General features: G+C 40.1%; 3 protein-coding genes across 10 annotated transcripts in view; 1 reads left to right on the forward strand and 2 right to left on the reverse strand.

Annotated features, from left to right (window-relative positions):
• Positions 1–749: 749 nt before the first annotated feature.
• LOC309689580 (vesicular inhibitory amino acid transporter) lies at positions 750–14402 on the reverse strand. Of its 5 annotated transcripts, none has more exons than XM_082506121.1 (9): positions 14261–14402; positions 12838–13013; positions 11840–12530; positions 5837–5973; positions 5518–5629; positions 4908–5110; positions 3717–3954; positions 3291–3453; positions 750–1731 (listed from the first exon to the last, which is right to left on the reverse strand). In XM_082506121.1, the coding sequence occupies exons 2-9, from the start codon at positions 12939–12941 to the stop codon at positions 1412–1414; spliced, it is 1968 nt and encodes a 655-aa protein (XP_082362247.1). In that variant the 5' UTR covers positions 12942–13013; positions 14261–14402; the 3' UTR covers positions 750–1411. The 5 variants fall into 5 exon arrangements, with proteins under 5 accessions (XP_082362247.1, XP_082362244.1, XP_082362246.1 ...); XM_082506118.1 differs by having other exon boundaries at positions 5503–5629; XM_082506120.1 differs by having other exon boundaries at positions 5503–5629; positions 14257–14402.
• The window catches only part of lama2 (laminin, alpha 2), a 233467-nt gene continuing 222721 nt past the window's right edge, over positions 14063–24808 (forward strand). Inside the window, exon 1 of one of the 3 annotated variants that reach the window (XM_082506113.1) lies at positions 14063–14301. In XM_082506113.1, coding sequence (XP_082362239.1) covers positions 14235–14301 — 67 coding nt within the window. In that variant the 5' untranslated portion in view covers positions 14063–14234. The remainder of the gene's footprint in view (positions 14302–24808) is intronic. The other 2 variants (XM_082506112.1, XM_082506111.1) reach the window with 2 other exon arrangements.
• LOC309690063 (uncharacterized protein) lies at positions 17845–20276 on the reverse strand. Of its 2 annotated transcripts, XM_082506912.1 has the most exons (3): positions 19682–20276; positions 19165–19447; positions 17845–18983 (listed from the first exon to the last, which is right to left on the reverse strand). In XM_082506912.1, the coding sequence occupies exons 1-3, from the start codon at positions 19861–19863 to the stop codon at positions 18339–18341; spliced, it is 1110 nt and encodes a 369-aa protein (XP_082363038.1). In that variant the 5' UTR covers positions 19864–20276; the 3' UTR covers positions 17845–18338. The 2 variants fall into 2 exon arrangements, with proteins under 2 accessions (XP_082363038.1, XP_082363037.1); XM_082506911.1 differs by having other exon boundaries at positions 19165–20276.

Here is a 24808-nt window from a genome sequence, read left to right on the forward strand (position 1 = left end):
GCAATAAAAAAAGAAAACAAAATATTAAAAAATGTTCACTGAGAATTTTCATTCCCAAAGATCTATTAGCCAAATATTTAGCACTCACACAATTTAGCACTGTTATGTGTCTGTCAAAAAAGTGTAGGATAAAAGATGGACTGTATCTCAAAGTCATGTATTTAAGAAACAGGAAAAAAAATCTCAGTATGAGTCTACTGTTCTCCAAAGTCTCATCAGAGGTGATTTAAGTAGAAGTGCTGCTCTCAAGAAGTCACACTTAAGGAACTGAAACACGGACCAAACAGGGAACAAACCAAATGACACAAGAAGTGGACTGAAAAATCAGTGGAAGCAGGTCTTATGGAGTAATGAGTCCAAACTTGGAATATTTGATTTGAAATATTGGCAGTATATATAAAAAAAAATGGAGGAGAAAGGTGCATTTCAGTGATGTTGGAATGTTTGCAAAAGTGATGCAATTGTGAACATTGTAAAGTACCATCAAATTTTTAACCACCATGCAGTGCCATTTAAAAAACAACAACATCTGAATGTCAATCTCTTCATTTTTAACATGACAATGATCTCAAGCAGATCACACAGTGAAACACTATCAGTCTTGGATTGCAATCCCCAGAACTCGGACCTCAACATTATTGAAGCAGCATGTGCCTGACAGACGACGAAGAAGCCTGGAGAGCTAAGACTTACTCCTGGAGACTGACTTACAAAGTTACAAGAAAGATGTAACGGTGGTCATACCAAATCTTGACTCTCAAGCTCATTTGAAATGTTAAGACTCTGTTTTCACCTCATATACTGTATTTTCATGCATGCTTGCATGTGTTTCAGAAAATCGCTGCAACTATTTCCTGTTTTCCAAGCAAAATATAAAGAAATAAGGGGTGGCTCAAGACGAGGGGTGTCCTGTAGGTTTTAGACGTCAACCTAGGTCAACACACCTGAATCAAATGATTAGTTAATCCAGGCCTCCAGAACTTCAAGACATGTTGAAGAGGTAATTTAGCCAGTTAAATCAGCTGTGTTGCATCAAGGACGCATCTAAAACCTGCAGGACACCGGCCCTTGAGGCCTGGAGTTGGACACCTCTGCTCTAGACCTTTGTACATTATTCTTCATTGACAGTTTTCAGAACAAACAAATAAAGAGAAAAAGAAAAAAAAGTACAATTTGTACGTTTATTGGATCCTAATATACCTTACAAGCCTTTTAAGACTAACAGAAAATGAAAAACAGCGTGCCTATTTTTATTTGTACTGTAAACTATGTTTGACAAGTACAGAAGGGAAAATATCTGCTCATACATTATTTTAATCCAGGAATAAATACAAAGAAGAACTCGCAGCTGTTCTTTAACGTGACTGACTTAAGCTATTAGCAAATTTTTGCCTTTATCCATCTTCACCTCCTATAGGCCTTCCAGTAGCCTTTTCACTGAACAAATCACACCAGACACACTACAGATGACCCCCAGACTCAGAATACCCACATCTATCAGTCGGGCCTTCACAGTAAGGCGGCTCCACTGCAGTCTAAGGTGAAATAAACACGGCAGTATGAGTGTCATTGCCGCCCCGGTCACGCTTCCTGTCAGACCCATCAACAGGGAGAACCTGGGCACCAGCAAAGCCAGCAAGTATGATGTCATCAACAAGGCGCCGCGGACCACAAGTGCAGGACGAGATACAGCTTGACCTCGGTGTTTGGAGTAAGACGACATGGCAGCATCTGAAGGGATTAAACCAGAGAAGTTGAAAAGATATACAGTGGTAACTGGTAACTGGTTTATATTCACTATCAAAGAAGCTTTTGTTGTTTGGTCTTTCAATTTATGGATCACTGAATAAGTGGGTGTTACTCAACCACAGCCATTAGATTTGGTTGGATTACAGTTGGGGTTGCGAAACATCCTACTCTGACTCATTGTTTTCCACCTGCACCTGCGTGGTGACTTTAATTACTAAATGACTGGAAACTGTTAGCCATGCATCATTAAATCATCATTGAGTAGTGTGATGACTACATAACTGTTGACAGTCAACTATGAAAGGTTTAGCTATGGTGACCCATCACCAGTATGTTGAAAGTTGGCACGTGTTGTAGGTTACTTTTAGCCTAATTTGTAGGGTTTTCCTTATTAAATTTGACTTACTGTAATTTTTTTCTTACTTCAAATGGTTACACTAATATCATTAGTGAAACACTCTCTGTTAGTCATGTGTTCAATCGTGGCTGAACGTATTGGAAGTATTTTTAGCTATTCACTGTCTGATCATATTTCTCACAGCATCAAAATGCACTAAGCCTTTAAATACATCTGCTGACACTGTTTAGTCACTGTAACTGCTTCTATTTCCTAAAAGGCTGTCACATTGATTTACCAAAACTGCCTTCTTGGGAATCATAGTTTTACTTGTTATAGACTCTTTTGACAGTAGGCATTTTGAAGTGCCATTACAGGGTAAACAAAGGTGTATTTACTAACAGCAGCACTGTGTAGTACTGTTTCATTGAGACAATCCAGTGTTCTGGTTTTGTGCATGCTAGCTCACTGGAATGGCTTTGACACTCCAAACAGAACAGGCTGTTATTAATTAAATCCACATTTAACCCGCTATTATCATACGAAAATGGCCTCTGTTAAATGGCCCCATGTGGGAAGCAAGGTGGACACCAACTACAGGCATGGGTGGCTAAAAAGCCATCTCAGCTGGGTGCTCATAAATTGTCTTAGGCAGACTTGGTTTAAAGGGTTTATAGAAACAGGTTGCTATTTTTGACATCTGGGCTAATGTAGTCTTTCGTTCAAGAGTAACCTCACAGCATGAGGTGAAATACGACTGATCTGTATTTACTGGCATTTGAAAGGGTAAGCGTTAAGTTTGAGCTTGTCTTTTATGGGCCAAAATATCTGGAAGAAATCACAGCTTGATAAAGCAACATGTGACCTGCATGCTCTGCAGACTTTACAGTGGATTTATGGTTCCTTGTTAGCTCCCAAGCATGCTTTTTTAAAATTAAAAAAGGCTAAACTAGGCTAAACCTAAGGACCAACACCCCCACATATATTTGACACTAACTCCTGGTGACAAACAGACATCCACAACATGTAAACGTGGGTCTGCAAAGCCCAGTGTGCCACCTGCAGACTACCAGAGCACTACTGCCTTTAATCGCAGTAGCTTATGAACATTTGAACATCTTTTTAATTTCAGTGACCCACTGTTAGTTTTAGTATGTACTGAGACAGCACTAGGGGTTATGTTTGGGTTTTCTTTTGGTTTTACCTCTGAGCACACATGTTTGCAGTATTTCAGCAGCAGCATAGAATGGCAGAGGGTAGGACAGTTGGGCTTTAGCCAGCAGGCACAAATTGACTAGAGGTCGTAGGTCAGAGGGTAGATTGTCTGTGATGACCTCACTGGTTTCTGGTCCCCAGGTTAACACCGCCTAATGGAGGAAGAAAACAATCAGCCAGTCTGTTTGTCAACTTATCAGTTATATCAAACCTTAATTGCGAGATACAATTTCTGCTCTGTTTAAACGTGCATGTGTATTAACAGCAAAATAATAAGAATGAAAAGCTTTAAGCAAGGGAAGTGCTACTGCAAACTCACATGCTAATGTTACAAACTTAAAAACCCGCTTTTGACCATCATTTAACTGAAGCTTGTTAGCCTGTGCAATCATATGTTTTCCAAGTTGTCACTAACCATTAGGGAAAACATAGTTTTCATGATGCAAGCTGCTCCATGGGTCCACCCCAGCATGACATTAAACTGTCCCCTGTCTTCCATACTATCCTCTAGAGGAGGGAGGAAGATCTGCGAGGTATAGGAGAAGATGATGACACCGACGGAAACGAGGAAGTCCTCTGGATCCACAGAGAGAGACAGAGAGGACCAAGACCAGCTGCTGGCGCAACTCAAACAGTACAGCATGACCAATAGGCTGTGAGTGAGACAAAATAAAAGCTAATGAGAATTGATTAATTAAAAATTTATCAGCACAGTGATAAACACACACAACAAAGTGGGGCGTAAAAATCCTAATTACGCCGAGAGGAAGAACAAAGTGATGAACTGCAGAAAAGAAAAACACAACAAATAAAGGCAGAAATTATTAACGGGGTAATAAATTAAACTCTCTGAAGGAGACAGTTTAATCAAAGTCTATCAGCAACATCTTAAACTATTTTAGCCCACTACACAAATGAAAAAAACACTAATAATTGTACCGGATGACACTTTAGAAATGCATTAATTTTAAGAAAGTACATGTAATAGTATGAGAATAGTTTAATTTACAGATTTACCATAAATCACTAAACTCTGAATTCAACACACTGTACTGTAGTTTGATACAAATGAGTCATACTAACTGATGTCATCATATCTTATTCATCCAGTCTACCTAATAAAAAAAAATGGATATATTGATGTTGATATTCAACCAGTTACACCAAAGCACTTTATGATTACATGGTTTTAATTACACGATGAATTAATCTAACCAGCACTGCCAAAGAGTGGAGTGAAAACCCAGGCTTTACAATTTCTGTTTTTCATGAACTGAAAGTCAAAGTGTGTGCTTTAAAAGATCAGACAGCTGTAAGAACCCTGGCAGCTCATAGACGCAACTCCGTGCTTCTTTTCTCATGCAAGACACCTGGTGTTAGAAATAAATCAAACAAGCAGGAACAGCGGCGTGTAGCAGGTGAGAGCAGACGACTTAAACAGCAGCAGCTGCACCGCGATCACACGAGCGAGAATGAGAGAGCAATTTAGACAGCGCGCCTTCCTCTCTTGATTAAAATGATTGGTGAGTTTTTAAGGCGATCAGGTCAGCCAGTACAAATTTGCTGGAGTGTTGGGACAAATGAGTTGCTTCTTTTATTGTGTCACCTGATAAGTATGTGAGCCAGGGAACAGAGGAGGCTGAGAGTGGAAACTGGTCTGAGATCAGTCAGAAGCAGACAGGGCAGAAGAAACACCAGAGACACGAGTGAACACACTGATCGAGGAACAGCCACCCAGGACAAACTGTCAAACAACAGGCTTGTAGAGACGAGTAGATAGAGGGTACAGGTCATCAAAAGTTCAATGACCTGAAAGACAGCACAGACGTATATTTTTACTTCATATATTTACTGTATATTGTAAGAAAGTAAATAAATGGCCTTTTTCTGGATACACATATAATATTAGTGCATCTTAAATATTGTTAGATTTTGAGTTATCTAAAAGTTAAGTAGTTTCAGGTTTTTTTCAGTGTAGAATGATGTAATTTCACTATCTTCTAGTGCAACTCAGTTTGAATAAAGATTCTTTTTGAATTCTCTCAAAAGTGACAATATTTTAAGACTCTGCCACAAACTTAGAAGATTGTTTGATTGTTTCATCTGCTTTAAAGAAAAGTTTCGAGTTCATACGTTATATTGCAGAGCAAAAAGAAAAAAAAGGAAAATAAAGGACTGTGTTACAGTTGAAGGCGTGTTACCTGAGCTACATTTACCATCAGACCTCCAACTCCAGACCAATTCGGCCACAGTCCTTTGCAGCAGGCCTCCATAATGTCCTGATAGCTGGTTCGGACCCGGACCTTTGAAACTGACCCAGACCCACCACTGAAATATACCAAAAATATACCAAAAACAACTATTTAACAGAACTAGTAATGGCCTCATTACTTTGTTAAAATGCTTGTGTATTTGGTAAATGTAACAGTTCCCTTAAGTATCTCATAAAACGAGACACTTAAGGTTACTTTTAGTAATGGGCTCACAACAGGCACTGTCATATTGATATTGATAACAATGTGAAAGAAACTCTACCTCATTTCTTCTTCATATAAACAGGACACCAGGGTTCTTCCTGTGTGGTTACAGACCCACGCTGAAAGAACCAACAGGACCAGACCCACATAACCTGACTGCACCAGGGCGAAGGGCAAACCCAGCACAAAGATACCCTTTGAGAAAAGAAAAAGTGCATTTAAAAAAATGTAGGTTTACGAGTAGGCTAAGAAAAGCTCGAAATGACAGCCGAATCAAAAACAGCTTAGATGTTCATGTAAGATCATGTAAGGGTGAAATTTCTGGCTTAATCTGCATGTCGTTACTTCATCTTTGAAGGGAGAAATTTACTCAAAATAAAACAAACTTTGATGGTGGGTTTTGTTTCTGTTTTTCAGTGTATAAATTGTGCATAGTCACACATCACAGATGCACATTTTCAGTGAAAGTTCAGGCCAAAATCAAATTTGCACATTTTAAAGATCATCTTAAATGAAACCGCTCACATCAGGAGGTTTTTTTTAATACATGTGAATTCTACCAAGCTAGATAATTCAGAAATAAACAACCTAGATCGATAAAGTACACTACAACCCAGAGGGTAATTTCTTCTTTGTGTGCACACAAAGCTAAATTATAGACAGAAAGAAGGTGGGGGAATATCATTATCTTAGAAAATAATCCACCTTGAGATGACTGTTCTCATGAGATGGTACCATAAAAATAAAATTCCATTAAAAAATGTAATTGAAAGGTTTGATATTATTATAAAGAATATATCAGCATTACTGAAATTCATGCAATAATCATCATCATGAGACCCCAAAGACAAGAAATCTTAGTCAAAGTTAGATTAGGATCGTGCATACATACGTTAAAATATTTTTTTTTTAATGTGAAAATTCACAACCTAAAGTGGAAACTGAAGAGCAAAGGATGGCTGAGGAGAAGAGCGAGAGCAAAGAGATGAAAGGACTCTTCATGGTTGGATGATGAGGAGGCGAGAGAAGAGTTTTGGCTGGATGCCTGGAGAGTCTGAGGATGCAGGAGACCAGCAGGAGCAGAAGGAAGAGTAGAGTCGAGCTTTGGCCCATCACCAAGGGAAAATGTAAGTCACTGCCAGAGAGGGAAGATGGAGGAGAGGGAATGGAGGTGAAAGTGGGAGGTGAGGAAAAGAAAAGAAAAAACAGGGAGACTAGGGAGGAGGAGAAGGACACAGACAGGAGAGAAGGTTGGAAGGAGAGGTGCAGCCTCAGCGCCAGAGAGCATGAGGTTGGATGATGGAAGATCAGAGGAGACAACAAGCTACTTTGATGGAGTTGCTGTGTTTTGAATGTTGGAACACGGAGATATGCAGTCTCACTGAAAGAGTTGTGGAAGCACATCACAGAGCAGACATAAGCACACACTGTGGATGCATAAACAGACAGAGACACATTCTCTCTCTTTCAAGTTGCTATTTTGTAACTGGTGACTGTTAGGCATATGCTGATAGAGCTTTGATGTTCAAATGGAGCTGCTGGGGATGAAAGCAGTTTGAGAGGAATCTGACGCTCAAGTATTTGATTTCATCTCCCCGCCGCTCTCACTGCACTTCTGTTTCTCTGTGTTTTTGCCAGCTAATTCCTAATTGGTTACTCTGAGTACAACCAAAAGCAGCTTCCAATCACAAAGGGGTACAATAAAGGAAGAAACAAATCCCTGATTGGCTCGAGAGAAGCTGTAGAAGAAGTTTTACCCCTACCCCCTTTTATTCTGCCACAATATGACAACTCTAGTATCTTCTATTTACCCAATACTACCTTTATACTCTTTCATATCTTACACAGGAAGCATTGGCAAAACAGTGAGAGTTCTTTGGCATTACATGCTAATAGAATAAAGTTTATTGCACATTCACTGCACCATGCCTGGACTTCTGAGTTAGATTTCAGCTCCTGCCCCTCAGGTCATGGCCAGTATTTTATGCATGGACATGCCTAGTTGGCAAAAAGTGACAGAGAAATGTCTTATTTTCTGCCATGGGGGGATTAGATGATGCTGAAACAGGCAGGTTTGACATTTAAATAACTGAAAGTGACTTTTTTTAAAACCAGGAACAAAGAACTGTTCTCAAGTTCAATCAAACCTGCATTAGAAAAATCAATAAAACAACAAATGGATGTGCCCAATTCATGCATTTGCTGTTTTTCTCTTTTCACTTTATTAGGAACAGGGAGATGCTCATTGAATCTAATGACACGGCATATGCAACTCGATGGATTTAGGCATGAAGAAGTTGTCAAGATTATCTGTGGACGTTTAAATCAAGCCTTTAAATAAGCAAGAAAGGTGATTTGAAGTGATATGTAATGTCAGATGGTTGTTGGTGTCTGAGTATGGCCCATCTGGTTTGAGCTGACAAGAAAGCAACAGCAATTTGTAATTCATTTGTTGCAACCAACGTATGCAGAAGAGTGTCTCTGAATCCACAATACATCGAACCTTCAAGCGGGCAGGCTACGGCAGCGGAAGACCACACCATGTGCAAATCCTGTTGGTTGAGAAGATTAAACTGAGTCTAAAATTCACATGGGGCTACAAAATTGGTCATTGGTCTAATGAGTCACAATTTCTGTTGTGTCATTGGTATATATAGAATTGAATACATTGAATATAATTAGAATTTGGTACAAATAACATGGGTGGTTGTATTTTAATGGTGTAATGGTAAATGGTAAATGGCCTGTATTTATATAGCGCTTTACTAGTCCCTAAGGACCCCAAAGCGCTTTACATATCCAGTCATCCACCCATTCACACACACATTCACACACTGGTGATGGCAAGCTACATTGTAGCCACAGCCACCCTGGGGCGCACTGACAGACACTGCCGGACACTGGCGCCACCGGGCCCTCTGACCACCACCAGTAGGCAACGGGTGAAGTGTCTTGCCCAAGGACACAACGACCGAGACTGTCCAAGCCGGGGCTCGAACCGGCAACCTTCCGATTACGAGGCGAACTCCCAACTCTTGAGCCACGATCGCCCCACGTAGGTAGTACTTTCTTGGCACTCTTAGGCCCTTTAGTAGTTTAAATACTATAGACTACCTGAGTGTTGTTGCTGACTATGTCCATCTCACTATGCAAAGCATGATGGCTGCTTACAGCAGGATAACGCATCATGTTACAAAGCTCAAATCATCTCAAAGTGATGTTTCAGGTTTTTTCTCAGCATGACAATAAGCTCACTGTACTAAAATAGCCCCCACAGTCACCATATCTTAATCCAACAGAGCACCTCAGGGATGTGGTGGAGTGCGAGATTGACATGGATGTGCAGCTGACAAATATGCCGCAACTGCGTGATGCTATCATGTCAGTATTGACTAATGAACTAAAATGCCTGAGGAGCATTTCCAGCAGCTGAAGACAAAAGGGGGTCAAATCTAGTACTAGAAAGGTGTACCTAATAAAGTGACTGGTGAATATATGTATTATTATATTATCATATATTTCTTTAGCAAAGACTTACGAGTTGGTAAGTTCACTTGTTTAAGATGGCTTGATGTTCATATTTTTCAGTTATGGTTCTTTTTAGAGTAAATCACGATATATCTAGACTGAAAAACATATTTGATTTATAGAGTATCTATATTGTAACTGAAAAGTCACATGAGCGTGTAGTGTTGCTCAGTGAGTTCGTTGTCATGTTGTAGACAGAAGTTTATAGAGTGTCTGCATACGATTAGCCTATTCATCGGTAAACAATCAGCTATAGTCGTTATTTTTGATTTATCATTTCACTGATCGTTTAAAACTTGAAATGTAAAAATCTGATGCAATTAGTTCATTAAGAGCATTTTTTTAAACGGGGCGAATGAAAAACAGACATTCAGTTTGTAGCATCCCAATAAGTTTTTAATCTAAGCAAAGCAAAAGAATAAAGGAACAGATCCTCCTTTTCTCAACCATCTTTCCAAAACAGAACGAGTACATTTATTCCCCTCTGGCTTCTGTTTAGATCAGAAAATCACGACGACTTAAATTTTTCAGTGTGGCTTAAAGTAAAATATCACTTGTAAACAGAAAGCGTGTCAGTCGCAGCCATTCTTATTCTCAATAACATAAGGCCCATATCTCTAATTTGAAACGAAGACACACAAACTGGAGCTGCCTCATTAACAATCAGATTGGAAATCAAACTGAGTTTCATTATTCCCATGTCAGGAGCCTTGAGAGCTGGAGCTGGTTTTTGCATTTTGGCAGCAAATTTACTTTCTAATAAAAACTTTATTAAGCTGGCAGACAGTCAATTATATTGGCATCAATAAACCACCACAGGAAAGTACATATTTTCTTTTTAGCCTTGATAGGAGATAAAAGTGCTGTTCTTTTCCCATTATTTAGACATTTGTTAGCCAAACATCAGATCTGTGATTAATGCCATAATGTTTCTTTACACACCACAGATATCCTTTGTCTTTGATCGCTGCCATGTGATTGTTCGTCGCTGTTCAATATTTTAGTATCCAGTGAATATTAAACCATAACCTGACCGTCTGTAACCTCAAGTGAAAGCATTACTGAGCAGTTCATTTAGTCAAGGTCGCTGATTGAGACAGAGGGCTGCAGGTAATGAACAACCTATAAAACATTAACCAATCCAACAACCCTGGAAAGTGTTTGTGCTGAGGTAAAAACACGCTACATAAAAAGTATTCAGATCACACTGGGGTTTGGAGCTAAAATAAATAGCTGGGAGCATTTAAAAAGCCATAGCTTTAAATAAGCAATTTTAATCAGTAATACAGTATATATCACAAGCTGAATTTTCACTGGAGACCAGGATTCTGTGGCTTGCTTGGCACAGAAACCGAGTCTCTAAGGAAAACTGGAATTAAAAAAAATCTGGCACTCAGATATAGACTGCCGTAAACAAACCAAGCACATAAATACTTCTCTACTAAAAATCATGTGCTAGAATATGTGTTATGTGCTTATACAACGGGGTTAACAGTAAGAGTTTCGAGCAATCGAACACAAAAGCATCTGATGCAAATGTACCTCCGCTCCCGAAGGAACATGTTTGCATCTTAATTAGTCAGCATTTACCTGCATATGACTGTGTATGGATGCATACACAGTATTCCTACCCTAATGTCATAAAGCATTCTCTATGGCTCCGGTGACACTGTTCAATTACACCAGAGTTATTCAGTTAAAACACACGTGCACACACACACGCATTTACGTGAATGCAGTGGTTGAATAGAGCCCAGCATTTAGAGCAAGAGAAGCTATTAGCATTACTGCCACGAGGACACGCTGTGACCGGTGAACTGCCATTTTTTTAAAAACGATTTTATCCACAGTTAATTTAATTATCAAGGCTCGCAAGTGCCTGACAAACAGCCTGCAAGACAAAAGAAAGCATTGTTCAGTAATATAAAAACACAAAAGGAGTAAATGAAATAGGCTGCTTCATGCTTTTTGAATGACGTGTGCAGCTTAACACCTTCACAGTTGGCATTTCGAGTTGTCATTTTTCAGAGGAAAAATAGATGTGGTGCATTTTCAGCTGCACTTAACAAAAGATGTGTTATCAGAAGACAAACATGAGGGCTTTCTTTAAAGTCCTGTTTGAATGCTGCCGCTTTAAATGCTGAAACACTGACTCAAAAATCTGAATTGAGTAAAAGCACTCAATAACTGGATTAAATAACTTTGACTAATGTCTTTTCATAACTGGATAAGTCATACTAGCAACATGCTGAGTTATTGCATTCATTCGGCAGGGAACAAATCAAGGATTGTGTGTCTGTAGCTGTAGGAAAGGTTGATTGGCATGATACAGGTGCGTGAAAGTTATAAAAGTGGAAGTCTGAAAAATGTGCTGCATTGTAACGACCTAAATTATCTGTATTGCTGCTTTACTGCTTTTTTTTAAATCACTTACATGAGGTATGGCATCATGAACTTCTAAAGCAGGGCATAAGAACTGTTATATTTTCTTTTAGGGAAAGCATTTTAACCATGCATGTGTGTATTAGTGTACCTGTATAGCATTGGTGATGTTCCAGCCAGCCTCCCAGGCTGTGATGGTGGGAGAGGGGTTCAGACCCAGGGTGCAGGTTTCAGGGCTCTGAACTGAAGTAACCAAACTCATGCTTCCACTCTGTTTTTCAAGGCGTGTACAGAGCTGAGACGTCCCTTCTACGGGTTTCTCCCCCTCTTGATTCTTCTCTACATCTCCTGAAACTCTCCATTTTACCACTTTCCCTCTAGGAAGCCCAGATGGTCTGATGGACTTCTTCTTGTTCCCCTGGTTCTGGTTGGAACCTTGATTCTCCCAACTCTCGCTTCCCATCTTTTCACCTTGCATCTCAGATAATCTTTTTTCTTTTTCATAGTTTCTGGTATTTTCCAACCAAAAGGGCTCTTCAGTAGAGACAGCGGAAGTTATGGTGAAGGTCTTGGTTCCAGTGGAGATTACAGTAGCCCTGGTTTCTTTAAAGGCTGGGCTTTCCCATCCTAAGGGGCTGGTGGCTCCGTTATGAGCTGCTATAGAGGGCTCATCTTTGCGTCTGTCTTCTCTTGATGACGGTCTGCTGTTTATTCTGTCATCAAAATGTGGATTAATATTGCTTGTGATGTTGTTAAAGGCTGATCTGTTGTCCTCACAGTAACTTCGGTTTAACTCATCACTCTGGGTCAAAACCAGCATCTCTTCATCTCCTTGAAAGAACCTGTAAATCAAAACCTCCTTTGAGAGCTCATGATTCCTCCCCCATCTTTCATTTTACAAAGAACTTCTAAATAATTTTTTACTCCTCCAGAGGTTCCACACATATTCAGACAGATAACAAAATAGGAAAAATATCAAGAAGTATGAAAATAAATCTCAAACCGTCAATAAAGTTATATCAGTTGTGAGAAAATGAATCTATAAAAGTTCACGAAAGTTATGTTATTATATGTATAACATTACTGTAAAATAGAGTTCATTTTTAAAGTGAATTTATATAAATAAATATATCTCATGATGTCACTAACCTTGTTGTTCGGTCCAGGTGCAGCCTCGACATAGCCCATCCCCACAGAGACCCAGCAGCACTCCAGGGCTGCTCAGGCCCACGAGCCCAGTGAAGAGAGCCCATCTTCAGCCTTCGTGTCTGCAGAGTAAGCCTCTGTCTTTGGAGGTCTTAGCCTCCGGGGGAGCTTAACTCACACTGGACACATAAACAAGCCCAAACAAAAATTCTCACCCAAACACACACAAATACAGGAGTAACATATTCACTCAAATTAGCACATCTGTGTAAGTACTCAGAGTCACAGGTGTGTGAATTGACTGACAGGTTGATGAGCTGTAACATTATAATATGCCAGTGCTTTCAGCGGGGAAGAAGTAAACAGCTCTAATGGCCCTGAGTACACTCAGGGAGTGGAGGCCATTGTAAACAAGTAAACAAGAAACACCCTGAATTCCCGTAGACAACCCTACACCACTACATTTACATTTGTCTTACTGCTGCCAAACAGCAGTAAGATAAAGTAATTTATTCTATCCTAATTTATCATTTATGTTTATAACATTGTATTTGAAAATTGCTTTAATTCCAGCCTTAGTCTAATCCTTCTTTTTACCCAACATATGGAGGTACCAACACCTCTAGTTACCAAATATCGTGCATCTTTAACTTTAATGTGCAGGCCATATGTATGTATCAGCGTCTCTGATTGTTTCAACAGATGGAGCTTCGTGTTGTTTCACATCTCAGTTCATTCTTTAAACTACAAGCAGTTTTTTTTTAACTTAAAACTTTTTTTTGTCCACAAATAAGTAAAATTGTAAAATAAACTGATAACAGTACATGGCTTCCCCTTATTTAAAGTCTCTCCAGTTTATCTGTGATTTAATGTTGTTTTGCCCCAGAGTGTGGTAAGTTTTATGGGGCAGCAGGAGGAGCCATAGAACAGTAGAGCACATCTGGACACGTGTGGACCAGAACTTCTGGCTTTTCTGGTACTGTCTGTGAACCACTACTTTTCAAACTTTTCCCTCTGCTTCTCCTCTTCTCAGAACTGATGTAACACTTCACTGGCTTTGTAGCATCTGTCTGAGTGTTCTTGTCTTGAAGAACACATTTTGGTTACAAGACCGCTCATTTGGATGTAGTGTTGTTGTTTTTTTCACCTGCATCTCCCTAGGAAGGTTTCATATTCCATTCCCATCTCCCCCACCCTTGCTCCCGCCACAACTTTTAGAGAGGAGGAGAAACGAGAGGAAGAGGAGGAGGAGAAGAAAAAGAAGAAGAAGAGAGAGTTTGGATCAACTTCTGTTAAAACTTTTCTGGCGTTCAACTCAACATTGAGCCGCGCGAGAGGACGCCGCGGACCCCACATCGCGCGCGCGGCAGGCTACACCATTGCAACTCAGACAGGACAAAATGAAGTTGCTTCTGCTCGTACTTACGACCGCGTTGCTATGGCAACACTGCCAAGCCCAGCAGAGGGGTAAGTCATCAGCGACTGATAGATAATCGATACGCCGATACCCGGCGCTCTCTGCTGGAGTTCTTTACACAGAACCCCCAGAGCTCATTCGGCTGTGGCTGTTTCAGCGTGTCCCTTAATGAACCACTCAGTCAGTAATTAGATACACCTTTTAACTTCCGGCTATCAGTTCAGTATATTTTGTATCGGTTTAGTTGCGAAGAAGCCTGCCTTTACTGGCTGCAGCTTTACTTTGTTTTCAATAAACAAAAGGGAGGGGAAAGTGTGTGAAAATCATTCAAAGCCTACACGTTTGTCAATGAGCACAGCCGCCTGCTTTAGCCCTAAGTTAATACTAGCACTTGATGAAAAGATGTTTATGGTGGGATTTATGCCCGCTTTGTCTCTTCAATCTGATATTGAAAAAAAAAAGAGAAACACAAGTTTAATGGGTCAGAGACTTACTGGTGGATTTCGTATTATTTTTAGCCACATAAATCAAATTAAGTGCTTGACCTTAAACATAATTGACCCTGGCTTAGCTGTACTGTTATGTGTTAGACAGATGTCACTTGGCTTGCTCTTTTGCAGTTACTGCTGCAAAACAGCATACACTGAGTTTATGATGATCCATGTCACTGAGTTTCACAAAATACAGCCTTCCTAGTATAGAGTCCTTCTTTTTCTTTCATAAAGTTTATGTTCCACCTACTGCAACATCATCAGAAACTTATTTATTTATTTTCAATCAAAAGTCACATTTCTTTGGTCTCCTGTCACTGTAAATATAGACAATGTGTATATAGGCAATACTTTGTAGATGCACAAAGTGACACATTTACATCTAAGCACACAAATACAAGACCTACGCATCCGTAGCAATGCGTAACATATGTGCACTAGTAAAAGTAATGTCTCTTTGGTCAGAGGGCCCGGTGGCGCCAGTGTCCGGCAGCCTCGCCTCTGTCAGTGCGCCCCAGGGTGGCTGTGGCTACAATGTAGCTTGCCATCACCAGTGTGTGAATGTGTGTGTGAATGGGTGGATGACTGGATATGTAAAGCGCTTTGGGGTCCTTAGGGACTAGTAAAGCACTATATAAATACAGGCCATTTACCATTCTTTTCTTCTTTTTTTCTATTCTGTAACTCACCTCCAGCCCCAGCTTTAAGGGCTCTTAGCAAGTTACAGCATTAGGCAGGGCCGGTTGACCTCACCTGGGAAAACCAGCAGTTTCTAGTTTACTTATTCACACTTCAGGGGCAAAAAATAGTACTGTTTGGTCAAAGCCACTGGGATCTCATAGAAAACATTGACAAAGTCTGGAAAGTAAGGCTAGTAGCGCTTTCACCCAGGAGACTGCGGTTTATGTCCTGCTTTTTTCTAATTCTAATTTTCACTTCCTTCAAAAAAATGAATGAATGTACTAAAAAGCCATGCTAGTTTTTATTTCACATATTGATTTTGCAGTATGACTTTAATATTTTGTCAGAAAACCCAATATAACAGAGATTAATTGAATACCATTACAACTTTACGGTTAGAAAAATCATCTCTAAATCTTTTTAAAACATTATGTGTTTGCAGAACCAATGCTCTTAATACAGTACTAAAAAAATAATTTTTTTGAACATTTTTGGTGATATAAAGATTGTCCTAAATAATAGGAAAAAAAATCTAATAGTCTAATAGAAGTAAGAATTAAATTTTTAATTAGAAGTGCCCTGAAATGCACTCGAGAAAGAAATACTGCTCTTTTTTACTTGGTATGTGTGCAAGGCTATGAAAGATTAATTCATTTAATGTGTGTGTGTGTGTGTGTGTGTGTGTGTGTGTGTGTGTGTGTGTGTGTGTGTGTGTTAGGGCCCTGACACAGTCAACAATGAAAAATGAGCAACGAAGCCTTGAGCAGAGATGGGGATTGACAGCTGAGACAAAACCACCAACATAACATGGTGCACAAGAAGAGTCAAAATATTCATGCAAGCAGTGCTTCTAAGAGTTGTTAAGCAAATTATCTCACAGATCCACAAAATGCATTAAAACTGGATTGGAAAAGATGAAATAGTTGCATCCTGTGCAGGGAGCTGATCAGTCAGGTGTTTGAACATGAGTCCGTGCAGAAGTTCTTTGCATGTGCATGTTTTTTTCAGTATGAGGTGATGGTGACTGTTGCTCGAAAGATGAAGCAAATGTATTGCCAGTCATGCTTTTTTCTATTTATCCTCTTCAAACCATCTCCAACTAGTCTGTAAACCTGGAGTGCTCTGGACCTCCCGCAGAGAAGAGGATGGGGACTGCCATCAGGATGTATGTGTTTCTGTATATTGTTTGTGTGCGAGAGATGGAAAAAGAGTGAGCTGAAGAGGGTGGAAGAGGCCATCTGCTTAAGAAGCCTCATTACCAGGCGTGTCAACCAGGCATGCTCTCCATCAGCGACAGAGCTCAGAGAGACACTAGGAGATAATCAGAAAGAGAAGAGAAGGAGGAGGCAAGCTGAAAGAGAGAGGAAGGGGGATCTGTTTAAGAGTTGTTAAGAACTAGAAGAGTGGACTGATGAAACAGGTAGACAGAAGGTTCAGAGGATATAAGACAGAGGATGAGGTTGAAGTATAAATGTTCAGCAAGGAAACCAAACTACATTAGCCACTAAACAACAACAGCTTGATTGGAAAAGAAGATTTTGTCATTCTCCAATATTTATTTTGTGCCTGTGAGAGGGTAGAACTGAGATCATTTTTGTTGATCAGGAAATAATGGGTATTTTTTGGTCATAGTGGAAGTTCAAGTACATTTCCTGGAGAGTCTGGTGCAGAATACACCAGACCTTTCAGCTTCAGTGTGGAACATAAATAATGATTAGTTTTAACTGATGTATTCTCCTGATTTTTGTATCTGAAGAAAAAAATCTTTGCGCAGCTTTGAGGGCATATGAAAGGATTTGTCTGTGCTGTTCTCACTGGTTTGAAGTTGGGAGGGTGAGCTGGAAAATGTGATGCTCTACATTTCTCTTCATCGATAATGAGCTATCAATATTTGAATCTGAGGATTTTTTCTGTTTGTTTGTTTGTTTCTCTTAGTTGCCTCAGCATTGACTTTTGAGTGTTAAACACTTTGGGGTATTTTTCCCCCTTAAACTTGGATTCACTGTTGATTTATTATCTTTGCTTGTTGAAATTTTTTGAGACAACGTGAAATCGGGGTCTCACAGCCACCATTATTTGCTGATATTATATGGAGTGATTGAAATAATGAAAAAAGATCAACAGATTGATGAGAAAACACTGAGGTTTTGGCAAGTGATAATCAGTGAACATTATGTTGAGTACTAATGCCAATACATTGCTATTAGCAAAAACAGTATGCACTGGTCAGCCAAAACATGAAAAATCGGTCTGTTGTTTAAGGCCACAGACCTAGAGACTGGTCGGCGACCTGCTGGAAACCACTCGTTGCTTCTAAAAAAATTTATATTCCCTGAGTGGTTGCTGGAGGCTGCTGGCAGTCACTAGGTGAAATTGGCTGCAAAGAGCTATATGGACTTGCACCAAAAACTGCCTTGATTATTACAGTTTTTGCCCGTTGCTTGAACACATTTGGCAAAACGTCGCTCATTGTGCCAAAACTCTAAACACAAGTAAACACGACACAACACTGGGAAATATACCATACACATCTGTGCCAAAATGAAACTCCACTCCCAAAACCTAAACTCTGCTGTCAAAACCTAACATTCCTCTGTCAAAATGTAACTCTGTTGACAAAATGACACATACTTGCATCATATGCAAACACTTACAGATCAGGGGGAACACACTAGTCTTCTTTACATAAAACACTGCAGTCCTTGATTTCCATTGTTTATTCAGAAGGCACATTTACAGGAGACACATTTCCAAACAACCAAAAACGCAAATAGACCTACTCAATAGTGTACATCGCAGTACCATGAATTCAGATGAAGCAAAAAAAAAAAAAAACCCACAACACAATAATACTGCAATAGAAAAAACACTATACTGTAAACACAAAAAACCATGACAAGTGTGCATAAGTGGGCTCATGGATCCCGCCGTCTGTTGGGGTCTGGCCACAGGACCTCATCAACATCGCAAGCTATGTCCTCTCCCGCTAGGCACCGGGGAAAATACCCTCTTGCATGCCGAAACCATCCATGGATCGCTGTCACCTCAATGTCGCCGCAGGCCTGTTCCATTGCCTGCAGAAGAGGCATGCGGGCATGTGGTTGGCGGTCATATACTCGCCATCTCCAAGCCGAAAAAAATTCCTCAATAGGGTTTAAAAATGGTGAGTAAGGGGGCAAGTATACCACTTCAAATTGATTGTGGTCGGTGAACCAGGCCTGGACCAGAGCAGCCCGATGGAAACTGACATTATCCCATATCACCACAAACCTGGGCTGATCTGGTCTGTTCTGTACAACTATGTTATGGAGAGCATCTAGAAATGTGAGTATGTGTTGGCTATTGTATGGACCTAGCATTGCATGATGGTGCAGAAGTCCTCGAAGGCATATGGCGGCACATAATGTGATGTTTCCCCCGCGCTGCCCTGGGACGTGCACAACTGCCCTTTGGCCAATTACATTACGACCCCGTCGTCTTGTTTTGCTCAGGTCGAATCCAGCTTCATCAATGAAAATGTATTCATGAGGCTGTGCAGCTCCATCCATGGCCATGATCCTCTGAAAAAAAGGGGAACATGTCACTGTACTACAGTGCTACACATACAGCACCCTCACCCCATCACACAGGTACCTGTGTAGCTCTCAGAATAGATCCATGTGGTACTGATATGGTACATATTCAGCTGCTACTGGACTTCACCAATACTCTATTGTAAATGTAAGGGACAGTTACACGTACCCGTACATATTCAGCTCGAAGTCCTTTGACCCTGTCACTGTTCCTCTCGAATGGGACTCTGTAGAGCTGCTTCATGGTGATGCTGTGTTTACCCAAGATGCGTCTGATGGTGGTGATGCTCACATGGTCTATGTTGCTGAACACTCGCCTGTCTGCAAGTATTTTCCGTCGTAGCTGGTGGAGACGGATGGCATTGTCTGCCCTCACTAGGTCCACAACGGCAAGTTCCTGCTGTTGTGTGAACAGGCGTTGCCGTCCTCCCCCAGAAGGTCTTCGGGTCATTCTGGAGGAATACAACCACATATTGTCATCGGTTTGCTTATTTTTCATACAGTACTTTACTGTACGTACTGTGTCATCCACTGTACAACACTGTACTTCAATATGAGGAATCAGCCACTTTGGCTGCAAAAGGAGCATTAGCACCCCGTACACTTGATATGGTAATGTGATATACTGTAGAACAGTGCTATGAAACCATCTGAGTAGAGCAGAAGGTATGGAGGTGAAGACATACCTGTTTTCTAGTCGGAATGTTCGTATTACAGATGCCACTGTGAAGCGGCTTAGATGTGGGTGGACTCTCTGCCCAGCTTCCCTCATAGTCAGGCCATGGTTGATGACATGGTCCACCTCCTCTTCCTCCTCCTCCTCTACCTCTTCCTCTACCTCTTCCTCTTCCTCTTGCTCTCCCTCCATCCATGCTTGCAAAGTTCTTGAAATGGCTACGCTGAGGGCTTTTTGTAGTTGGCTAATTGGTGTTCGGTTTTGCAAGTACGTGCCTTCAGGTGTGTATTTGAGTGGTTGCAATTACCCCATGTGTTTTGTATTTTGGATACATGTGTTTTCCGAATGGCACCCTGACATTTCATTTTGTGAGCGAAGTGTCTTATGTATGAAATAGAGTGTAGCATGCAGGACCATGTGTGTTGCATAAAGGGGTAGGTGTGTTGCATAAAGGGGTAGGAGTGTTGCATAATTGGTACTGGGGTGCAAAGCAGCGATTTTGTTTAAGGTATGGGTACATGTGTTTGAGGTATGGTAACAAAAGCTTCACGTTGTGTTACTTTAGTCTGAGCATGGGTTTATAGTGTTCAAGCAACGGGCAAAAACTGTAACAGATTGCTGTGGTCGCCTGTAATTTGCATGTAAGACAGTGCGTTGTTTGCAGTTGCCAAATACTCATCAAGTAGCAGTGAAACTGTGAGAATTGCAGCGCAAACTGGAAACGGAGTTTGCCTTCAAAGTAAAAGTGCACCATTCAAAATGATTGGTTGTACTGGTAAGGTACAACCTTACTTTGAAGTTTGGGGTGCACGTTTACAAGTTTCGCTGTAGCTCAGTGAGTAGCTCACAAGTGTTTGCAGACAAGTTGGTTGGTTTTCCATGCAAACTTCAGGTGACCATGCCAATCTGCTATTGACCACCAGGAATCACAAGGTTTTTGGTGTCGCACGCTCTTTGCGACCGATTTCACCAGGCAACATGCAACAAATCTCCAGCAAACACTCACTAACCACTTTGAGAATACTTTTTTTCTCTAGTGGCCAGAGTTTGCCAGGGTATACTGACAGGTAGGGGTATGTAACTGGGTCCCCTCTTTCCACTAAAACATTAATGTGGTTTTAATATGTGGAAATTTTGTGTTGGTGGATGCTTCTGAATTATTTTGCTCCTGCACATTCCTTGATTTCATATACTCTTATAACTTAGCATGAGTCTTCTTGCAATATAAGTTTTAAACTCTGACTTTCTATCAGATGAGAGTCAGTATGATGCATGGGACTCTGGCACCAAACCAAACAACTGTATTGATAAAAGATAGCAAAATGTCAAGAATATGTGGCTGTCACTGGGGAAAAAAATGTAAAAGTTCTGAGAAGTTGCCAGAAAGTTAACTTGTTGGAGTTATGTGTGTATTAATGTGAGTATTACCAGCCTGATTTGCATGAATAGATGTCAAGTATAGTCACTAGAGACACTAGTGTGGATTGAATCCAGACAAGGCTTGTAAACCAACTGAGAAATCAGCATTTGTATTCAGTGAATTCATGTGACTTACTCATAATCTACTGTCCTGCAGAAACCCCATGTTGCCTCTTAGACAAGATGCAAAAATGTAAGGAAGAGTGAGAAAACTGATTGATTTCCCTGTTGATGTTTATCACACTTTAAGTGTAATTAAAGGTGCAGACTAATCCTGTGATATATTTTCTCCTTGGCAGGATCTATTTCAAAAAATATAACAAGTAGTTAATTTGCTGATAAAAAAAGTCTCTTCATAGCAACTACAGATGTGTTTATAAGTTTATGGTAATGTGGATTTAACCAAGCTGGGCCAAATGCGATGAGATGTGAACTCACCAGAGGCGCCGCAATGAAGGCGATGTGAATCCAGAATGGGTTTTTCTGCTCATCAGAGAAATCAACATTTTTATGAGGTGAATTCATCCCAACGTTATAACGTTTCTAAAATATGTTGATCTCACTCTGCTATGTTAATGTGAGAGCAGCCGAGCTTAGCTGAATGGATTTGATGGTATACACAGGGGGGGGAAGCTCACTTTTTCTCAGCCTGGTACCCAAATTCAGTGAATATAATCAATGTGTCCTAGAAAATAAAGGTAGAGGGAGTGAAGAAAGGAAGGAAAGATAGGTACAGGGAAGAATAAAAGCAGAATAGGCAGGAAGATATGAATGATTCAAAAAAGTTTTCTTGGGTTTAGGAAGTGCTGTCATAAAAGCTGTAGATGCATGCAGAATGTAGATACATATGTCCTTTTGCTTTATACAACTTGCAATTACATGTTATGCTTTTAATTGTCTTTTCTACAATTTCTACTAACTTTTGACAGGAATAGTGTAATACAAGAGAAATCACTGTGTTTCTCATGCGAGTTTTTGTACATTGGAACAACTACACTTACCAAAGTTCACATTTCTTGTTCATTCTAACCAATCATCAGGCCTCCATCCACTTCACCACCACTGCAACAACAACTCGTGTCTTGTGACACCGTAGCCAAGAATTAATAAATGACATTGTGCCAAAAACATAGATCACATTTCCGCTAACAGGTGTTTGTGTTTCTGTGTGCTTCGGAGGAGTCTGGGTGCTAAATTTAGGCAGGTGCTAAGTTGGAACATAGCTGGATGCCTCCAATCAATAAGTGGAAGAGAGCTGGAAGCTGCAGGAGAAGAGAGACACAGTCAATTGCACGGACTGATTTAAGTTTTAAATGTGAATTAGTTTATTCTCTCTCTTGTACAGTTAAATAAAACTAATAGCCTGTGTCTGACCACCTTTTGCCTTTAACAAAACACAAAAAGTTAGGGCGTTCTTTTTTCTCCATAACAATCGATATTAAAATATATCATGAGATGAATTAAATTCACTATGTCAAACAAGCTTAAAGATTACTTTTTACTACTAAGTGAGCAATCATGAGGTTGATTGCTGATTTAATTGCTGATGTGGCGTTCACTGTCCTTATACCAGTGTCTGTTGTGATGAAGACTTCAGTCCTAAAACAATGGCTTTGCCAACCCAGCTCGAAGACATTTACTTTCCAGATTCCAATGATGGACAGTGAGTTGGACATTGAGTCTTATATGTGGTTCTGATGTCCGACTTGACCGCAAATCCAATGTGGTAGCAGAGCATATAGCACTTTGCGGCTCATTTTTAGTGGATTCTCTATACTTTGTCTATAGTAACTGCCATCTAAGAGAAATGTTTATGGCCAGGGAGTTGGTAATGAGGGTTAGCTACTGTAATAACTCAGTTAAATCTTATATTTTTGACTGTGCTTACTGGTGTCATGCGTTTTGCACTAAGGTAGACTGTTACATCTTTGATACCACTATAGCTCTCTTTGTTTTGTTTTGTTTGTTTTATTTTTTTGTGTACTAAGGTATTGAACTGGAGAAAGTGGACACTATGGTTTGTCGTTGCGCAGATATCCCAATTGTTGTTTTAGGGGGACCACCAGCACTTGCTTGGATCTAGAACCGTAAAGTCTTGTAAACATTGTTTGTGCTCCAAAGGATGGAAATGCTTCAGAAATAAGCTTTGTTTTTACCATAATCTGCAGTGCTTGCAACTTTGTGCCAGACTTTAAAAAGCCAAAATATCTCCACAACACTGCATTTCTCTGATCCTTCTTTTCAACAGTGTCCTTGTCTTTTGGGCCTAGAGCTATATTCACTGGAGTGTCTTTGTTGGTAATGCTGTCTCTTGACTTGTCTTTAACATTTTCTGTTGCCACTTTCTCTTTTATCTTACTCCTCGTATGCTGGTGTACATGGCAGTGGCAGCAGTATCCCAAAGGTTTGTACATGTGCCATGCCTCCTTGTACTTTTTCACTGTTGTTGTCAACCTACCCTGATGTGGCTGTAACTCCACTCCAGAAGATTTCTCATGATTATTATCATTGCCTTTTTATGCCGGCTGTCAACAAACTTGGATGGAATGAGTGTTATCAATATTGTATTCACCATGCATTGCATTAATTACTTTCATCAGTTTACTTGCCAGCCTTACCACCAATTGTAAAAGGCACACAGCATGTAGAAAAACAAATCTTTTGTGGATTTAGAAATCTAAAATGTTTGCACAGTGCTGTAGGTCACACTATGGATTCATTGTTAAGTGATACATGCTATCTCTTAAAAGTAAAGAAAACTAGCAGGACTTTTTTTTTTGGAAATAATTATGTAAGTAACGACTCCACAAATTATTTCCATAATACTTTTGAGGCACTCGTAATTCATTCACTGAACTTTAGACCTTTATATGCTGCATTTTTCTTATTTTAGAAGTAATGCATAAACATGTGATACATAAACACGCGGGACATTGTCTCCACTAATGCATGTGTGATATGGTTGTCAGAAGATTTGATTCAGTTAGCTTTGCATATTTGATTATTTGTGTGCATCATTGTTTGTGAATGTGTTCGATGCTTATTACAGCAGGATTTTAATATTTGACTTGTGTTCTTCCCCGTGGGGCTTTGCCGCCTCCTAAAAAGCGCATCTTCCACAGAAAAAAAAAATCTAGGTCTGTGCATGTGTGTGTATGCCCATGTGTGTGAGTGTTTCTTTGCTGTTTTGTTGTCAGAACAGCATTGATAATGCTGAGGAGAAAATCAATAGTTAATTCTACCAGGGACACAATAGCTACTCTGCCCAGCTCCATTCTGTGGTGGGCTTAGACACAGAAACAAACAGGGCATGTGCTGATGAATTGGTAAGTGTGTGGTGTGTGTGTGTATGCAGTAACTGCAGCACTCAGACTGCTTAATGTGCCTAAAAAATAAACTAGACTGTGACATAGATTTGTAGGACGCAACACACTGTAAAAACTGTAAAATACTGGATGACAACGTTTTTAGGAATGCAACCCCTACCACTGTTTTGAATACATTACTTATTTAGGTTACACTGAGCTGCGCTATAACCAAGTGTGTCTGCAGCAAGGAATACATGGGAAAATAATGGAAATTAATACAAATTAATACATAATGCATTCTTCTAATAGCACCGACTTCCCACATTGAGAGGCGTCAAAATAGAAAAAGTGTTCTGTGAAGTAGTAATACCAGTACTTCAACTTACATTTTAGAGGGGCATTGCAGAAAT

Source organism: Aulonocara stuartgranti (genome assembly GCF_965226115.1).
Source record: "Aulonocara stuartgranti genome assembly, chromosome: 15".
Classification (NCBI taxonomy): Eukaryota; Metazoa; Chordata; class Actinopteri; order Cichliformes; family Cichlidae; genus Aulonocara; species Aulonocara stuartgranti.

Coding starts and splice junctions, on each gene's coding strand:
- LOC309689580 (XM_082506118.1), bottom strand. CDS start 12,941: ATGGGCTCTCTTCACTGGGCTCGTGGGCCTGAGCAGCCCTGGAGTGCT. Junction 3,955..4,907: donor CTGGCTCACATACTTATCAG/GTGACACAATAA, acceptor TCTCACTCACAG/CCTATTGGTCATGCTGTACT. Junction 3,454..3,716: donor AAACTATGTTTTCCCTAATG/GTTAGTGACAAC, acceptor TTCCTCCATTAG/GCGGTGTTAACCTGGGGACC.
- LOC309690063 (XM_082506911.1), bottom strand. CDS start 19,863: ATGGAGGGAGAGCAAGAGGAAGAGGAAGAGGTAGAGGAAGAGGTAGAG. Junction 18,984..19,164: donor TTCGAGCTGAATATGTACGG/GTACGTGTAACT, acceptor CCTTTTTTTCAG/AGGATCATGGCCATGGATGG.